This window comes from Nicotiana tomentosiformis, chromosome 4 (assembly GCF_000390325.3).
Source record: "Nicotiana tomentosiformis chromosome 4, ASM39032v3, whole genome shotgun sequence".
Taxonomy (NCBI): Eukaryota; Viridiplantae; Streptophyta; class Magnoliopsida; order Solanales; family Solanaceae; genus Nicotiana; species Nicotiana tomentosiformis.
In genome coordinates, this window is record NC_090815.1 from 115,722,195 (window position 1) to 115,729,111 (window position 6,917).

The window sequence follows — 6,917 nt, forward strand, 5'->3', positions numbered from 1 at the left end:
TATTTTTACAATCATTGGAAGAGCAGCGTCTTATAAATCGTGCAAACAAGTGTGCATTACCGCTCTACAATGGAGGCTGAGTTTATAGCCCTAGACAAGGACGGTAAAGAAGTTGAATGGCTCCGGAATTTCTTGAAGAAATTCTATCTTAGCCCAAAATATTGGCACCTATATACATACATTGCGATGATACGAAGGGCTGAGAGCATTATGTATGACGAAAAATCTTGTCATATACGGCGAAGATATAAAATCGTTAGGCAACTACTCTCTAGGAGAATTATCATAATTGACCATGTGAAATCAAGCGATAATGTGTTGAATCCATTTACAAAAGGCTTAAGATCATCGAGGGGAATGGAACTATGGTCGATGACAAGTCATTGTGGCAGTAACTCTACCTAGAAGACTGGAGATCCCAAGATCTAGGTTCAAGGAGCTCAAACAAAGTCATTAATGACGTTTCAACATTGTCAAATAAAATTTTCTTTTGGTCCATTGTTGTGATGAGACAATATTTAGTACCAAAGATAAAGCGTTAAGGCTTTTTAATGGTTTCTAAGTTTGATACGGGGTATATCAAATAGTGTATCTATGGGATAACATATTTAGGAATCACTTATGTAAGTGTGAAGTGTTAGTCGCTTCAAGAAGAGTTATGTAAGGACAATTCTCTATGCACTTATGAAACCAGGCGGTGTTCGTGGCTGACACGAACAGAACAATGAGAACCAAAGACGATTAAGGGTTGATTGTGTGACTTGTGGTTGTCTAGGTATACACCAAAGCTTGACGGTTCAAAGATATCAAATCTATCGATTGACCGAGTATATCCGACATATGTTCACTACGGAAAGTTCAAACGGAAACCTACTTATCCAGATGCGATTGATCCTTACTTGCAAAGCACACAAGTTTTTTGCATGTTTTTAAGCATATTGTCATTCCCCATTCATGTGGGGGATTGTTAGGTTTCGTGAATGGGAAATGGAAGAGACACCTTTTGAATTGCACATCTTCATCTCACCCTTTCATTGTCTATAAATTTAGAGGCTTGGCCTTATTTTTACACATGAAAAATCTAAAAAACTTCTCCTCCTTTCTACATTGTTGCATTGATTTTCCAAATAAACAAAGTATCGAGTGTGATTTGCTCCGTTTGTTGAGTTCGATAAAGTTCTGTAATTTCCACTGCCAGTATTACAAAATGGTTTTTCTGTTCTATCCTGGGAGGAAGTAATCCATAACCTTAGGCAACAGTGAGGGAATTAAATTCCTTAAGGACACACAAGCAACCTGTGGGCTCAAAAATTATTTTATGTTTTGTTTTATTAAACTAACATTTCTTTACTTCTCTTATTGTCAGCTTTCGAACACAGGAAAACAACATTAAAATCACATTAAAAGAAACAGGGTGGAGTATTAATTATGCAAGCTCACTAGTGACAATAATTTGTTAAGAAAGTAGCAGCCAGAGGCATATTACAAGTACGAAGCTGTAATACACAAGGCACCATTGAAATATACAAGAGAAGTACGCAAAAATTAAAAAGACATGGTTTTTTCGTAGTTATTAATGTACTACATTATTGTTCTAACTTATAGAACAGCCATTTCGTGGGAATGATCCTGACTCAACAACAACAACACACCCACTATATTTCCACAAGTGGAGTCTAGGAAAGAGAGTAGAAATGGTCCTGACTCCTGAGATAATAATACTAATAAGTTTATGGAAATCCAACAGGTTTCGAGCGAGTTGGAGGAGGTGAAGGAGGCTGCTTTGGAACATAAGGCATAAGAGGAGTTCCATGTTGAATAGGTCCAGGTCTTACTGAAGCTTTTGAGCTTGGAACTGGATCTATGCGTCGGTAATCCTCCAGATATATCTTCCCCATATCGCCCTCATCTGTGCTCGGTCCGTAGCCATTGCCCTGCAAATTGGAAAAACAAAGATATTAGGCTTTGAGGCGTGAACAATCACTATCTTTAAAGAACTTTTGACAGGCTTGTAAACAACTCTAAAAGGAAGACTAGTTTGCAGTTTCCGATCGGACAAGAGAAGCAACTAGAGTTGACTTTTTTGTTATAAAGGCCAAACACTTTGACCTAACGGGAATGAGCAATGACGAAATGAGAAGATGAGGTGCCTCTGGACAACAACTCTTTGTATATTGCAAATTGACTTAACTATGTACTTCTCAGAAAAGGCTTGAATTGTAGAGTTAAAAGAATACTATTCAAAATGGTTATCTTAAGTTTTAAATCCCCTGTAAGACAATCCCATTTTAAATGTAACGAGAAATAAAAGAAGGAACAATTTAACACGCTAAAAAGTAAATGTAACACCAATAGCTGAGGTATTAGGCTATAGAGTACTAAGTTATCACAATCAAAGGACACTTATGAGCAAAAGAAAAGGCCAGCAAAAGTGCAATTACCTGTAACTTTCTGCTTCTTATAGTTATTGCCAATTCATTATTCTCTTGCCAAGTTGAGGACATTCCTGTGGTTCAATTATATAAGAAGGATAAATCAGCACCCTTTGTATGAAAACAAATATCAGCTTAATTCCAGAGTTAGTAGCCTCAGTATCTAGCAATATAAAGAGAGCTATACTCTTCTAGCAGGGAAAGACATTTAACAAACTGAACAGAAGTTACATCAGAAAAGAAAATTGGACACCTATAAGATTCACAGTATGGTTAAATATCATCAGTAAATATTTGAAACTGTATTTTTAACATTTCAACTTTCACCTCAAAACAAATCAAAGAAGCACGTGATCTTTCTCCTCTACCAACAAATTTTAAGAATTGGTATTTTTCAAGGGAACAACCTCTCTACCTCACCTCAAACGAGATAGGGGTAAAGTCTACCCTCCCCAGACTCCCCTTGTAAGATCACACTGGGTATATTATTCTTATCGTTGTTGTTGTTATTGGTATTCGTCAAGGGATTTTCTTCAACGGTGCATGTCAGTGAGCGTTTTCCAGCAATTAAAGCCTCATAAGGGCCTTTCTATGATAGTAGAAATACAAAATTGATTAGGACCATCAGTTCACATGAGAACATCAAGTGCCAATATTCATAACTTTAGAATCGGTACCCTATATATCTCCAATCCACCTATGACCTCACTATACCTACCACATCAAGATACAAAACAGCAACAAAGAACCGAATAAGGAAGTATGCCAACGCGACAACAACAACAACAACAATAACCCAGTAAAATCCCAGAAGTAAGGGGTTTGGGGAGGGTAGTGTATCCGCAGACCTTACTCCTACCCCCATAGAGTAGAGAAGTATGCCAACGCGAGGTTTCCTCAAATATTTTTGTAATTATGCTGCAGATTAGTTAGTAGCATAGTGCATTCCCTTCATGGTTCGATTTCTCTATTGATCGCCCAAGTGTTTTTAACTTTGCAACATGGCACTTACTTGCACGGTATTCTACCTGCCCCATGCTACTCGGTTCCAAGTGTAGATTAGTGATGCTTCGAGCTATTGGACTTTTTGCCCATCTAAGGTGCAACATTCGAGCTCGTTGCCTAGTAGCATAACGCTTGTATTAATTTCCACAACCTTGTCTTCATGGTTTAGTCTTCTTCCATTTGGATACTGAAATATATGTATATGCTCTCTGTTCTCTTACATGTGGGTGACAAAATTGTATAGTTCTTATTGCAGATTTAAGATATATACAACGATAATGTAAAAAAAAATTATATTCTCACTCTTATTCAACCAAATAAGCAATATGTACAACTAGCTCAATTTGACGCTAGAGCTAGATTAGCGAAAACAACCAAAACAATAAACTCTAATGCAGAATTTGCTAAGTTATCAATAACCTAGACTCAGCACCTTATAGGCAGTTAAATAGCTTTCCATGTAAGCAATATTGTCACTCTATTAGTAGTTATTCAATTATTATTTGCTCTGTCAAATTTCTTATGATAAGAAATAGTCTCAATTCAATGTTGTGATTGATGAACGAAGCAATATAAGTAGTAAATTTACACTATTAACCTAATTTTGTATGTCAGTGCACAAAACTTAAACTCATTTTTTGTATAGTTCCTAAGGTAGAAAACTAGCTCGAAGAGTGATTACGATGTGAATATGTGATGTTAGTCACTCAAGTTGTAACTCATAATCTTTCAATAGGTTAGACCCCATATAGTTCGAAAGATGGATTTAGGTAAAAGTTTAAATACGGAAAATACATGTTTTACCTCTCAAACTTGTCTCGAAAAATCATTTTACCCGCCTAAAACTTTGTGGGCAACCTTTTACCCCCACCCCTTCTCCGCTCGTACATATTTCTTAAATACAGGAAAAAGACGGACAGCGTAAAGCTATGGTATAGATCAAAGGATTTGCAAAATGATCTCTTCCATTAACACTTGCTCCAGTTTGGCCATAGATTTTGGCAACTTTTTTTCAAAAATGTTTTGAAAACATTGTTCAAAGATTATGATCAGTTTTTGAAAAAAAATTAAAATTCCTTTTCAAATTCCCAAAATCTAGTTTACAGTAATTTTTGGGTGAAATTTTTTTCTTCCATTCACATTACTTCAAATTTTTTTCAAATAAAACGCATGTCTAAACACAACTTCTAACTTCCAAAATTATTTTTCAAAACTAATTCAAAAACTATTTTTTCAATTTTCAACCAAATCTATATCATCCAAACGCTATTAAGAAAGCAGGCATTTAACAAAGCATATTAAGAAGTTAAGTTAAAAAATAATTCAAATAAACGAGTTAATGGCACATAAATATGGCAGATCTTAAGCTAAAATGAAATGTTTACCAGTACTCGATGAGGTGCCTTCTTTGCCATACGAAACAAAGCAAACCAAAGCAGTCACCATTGTCAAGAACAAAACAGAAAACCCAACAAAAGCCTTCATAATGCAAGTACACAAAAAGAGCTAACCAACTGTGAGATAATAAGAGTTATTTGAGTTTTGCTTCACACCCTTTAATATATTCAGCCCATATTTGAAAAGTTGGTTTGGAAGCCGCGTTTTGTCACCTTATTTCGGATTCTGAAAGCCAACAATGGACCAGAAAATCCGTGGAGATAAGAAGAAATAGAATAGCATTCTAGCCCATGTTGCGGTCTCTATATATACATTTATAAAATAACTAAATATCATAATAATAATAAGAAGAAAATGGAAAATAGATAGAAAGAGAAGTAATAGAAAAAAGAAATGAGTTTTTTGAGTATTGAGGCATGAAGAAGAGCATGTGGGTGTCACTGTATTTCGAGTGCAGTGAGTATTGGGGAGCAGTAAATGAGAGAGTAAATGCTCTTTGATGTTGAGTTGCAGAAAGAAACAGTGGGGAATGAAGCGAATTGAATGCCACAGTATGGTGAAAAAACGAGCCATTGCAGTCTTTTGATTTTGAAGATTGGTTTTTGGACACGATACCACATTTCCCCTGTTACAGCAAGAGGGAAATTTTTTGGCTTCTTGCTACGCTCAAAACTTATTTCTTTTGTCTCTCACTATCTTACCCTTGGCCCTTGATAGGATTACATGCCGCAGCTTCAAATGCGTTTGTTAGGAGAGTGTGAAGGTCGAGCATTATGAGGTATTTGAGCGTTTTTCTACTTCGTACTTGTATCGACCCGCCCGGTCATTTTGAGTATTACAACCCTATCCCCCCATTTACTGCTCAATTTGTACTTTACAGTTGTTATGAGACTTGCCGGGGTAATTGGTTCGGGTCCGGTGAGGTTTTGAAATGAATTGAGACACTTGTCTCCAAAATGAAAACTTAAGTTGAAAAGGTTGATCAGATGTTGGCTTATGTATAAACGACCCCGGAATGGAATTTTGATAGTTCCAATAGCTCCGTATGATGATTTTGGACTTACAAGCATGTCTGGAAAATTATTTGGAAGTCCGTAGTTAAATTAGGTTTGAAATGGCTAAAATAGAAATTTAAGTTTGAAAGTTTGACATGGGAGTTGACTTTTTGATATCGGGGCCGGAATCCGATTCTGAAAATTGGAATACCTCTGTTATGTCATTTTATGACTTGTGTGCAAAATTTGAGGTCAATCGGACTTGATTTGATAGGTTTCGGCGTCGAATGTAAAAATTGGAATTTCCTAGTTCCATTAAGCTTGAATTGGTGTATGATTCATGGTTTTAGCGTTGTTTGATGTGATTTGAGGTTTCGACTAAGTTTGTATGATGTTTTAGGACTTGTTGGTATAATTTGTTGAGGTCCCGGGGGCCTCGGGTGAGTTTCGGATGGTTAACGGATGAAATTTGGACTTGGAAGATGGCTGAAGCTGCAAATTTCTGGTGCCTGGTTTCCTTCTTCACGTTCGCGAAGAACAATTGGAGAAAGGCGAAGATTAGTTTTTCGCTTTCGCGAAGCAATGGACGCGTTCACGAAGGGTGAGGGCCAGTGTGCATCGCGAACGCGAGAGAGGAGACGCGTTCGCGAAGAAGAGTGAGGGTTGGGGTGGACTTCACGTGTTGGCCTACGCGTTCGCGAGTGAGGCGTCGCTTTCACTAAGGCATGGGATCCCTGGTCATCGCGTTCTCGAAGAGGAAAGTTTGGACAGCACATTTTTGTGCTTCGCGAACACGAGGCAAGGGTCGCGTTCGCGAAGAAGGAATGCCTAGACAGAAAGTTTAAGTTCTCCCATTTTCCATTTTTAGCGATATGGAGCTCGGGAAGAGGCGATATTCGGGAGATTTTCAAGAAAAATAACAGGTTAAGTGTTCTTAACTCAATTTTGGTCAAATTACCCGAATCCATGGTTGTTTTTAACATTTAATTGGTGAATTAAGTTGGAAGATTTAGAAAATCCTCTTGGTTTAAATTGAAGATTTGAGGGTCGAGATGATGTCGGAATTTGGTAAAATTTGTATGGTTGG

General features: G+C 37.1%; 1 protein-coding gene across 1 annotated transcript; it reads right to left on the reverse strand.

The window, feature by feature from the left end:
- Positions 1–1,426: 1,426 nt before the first annotated feature.
- LOC104088151 (uncharacterized) lies at positions 1,427–5,279 on the reverse strand. Its single transcript, XM_009592787.4, has 3 exons — positions 4,823–5,279; positions 2,442–2,506; positions 1,427–1,934 (listed from the first exon to the last, which is right to left on the reverse strand). The coding sequence occupies exons 1-3, from the start codon at positions 4,920–4,922 to the stop codon at positions 1,731–1,733; spliced, it is 369 nt and encodes a 122-aa protein (XP_009591082.1). The 5' UTR covers positions 4,923–5,279; the 3' UTR covers positions 1,427–1,730.
- Positions 5,280–6,917: the final 1,638 nt, after the last annotated feature.

Bases quoted from the DNA above. Each gene is read 5' to 3' on its own strand.
- LOC104088151 (XM_009592787.4), bottom strand. From the start codon at position 4,922: ATGAAGGCTTTTGTTGGGTTTTCTGTTTTGTTCTTGACAATGGTGACT. The intron at 2,507-4,822 runs GTAAACATTTCA...ATTGAACCACAG, and splicing joins AGGCACCTCATCGAGTACTG to GAATGTCCTCAACTTGGCAA. The intron at 1,935-2,441 runs GTAATTGCACTT...TCCAATTTGCAG, and splicing joins TAAGAAGCAGAAAGTTACAG to GGCAATGGCTACGGACCGAG.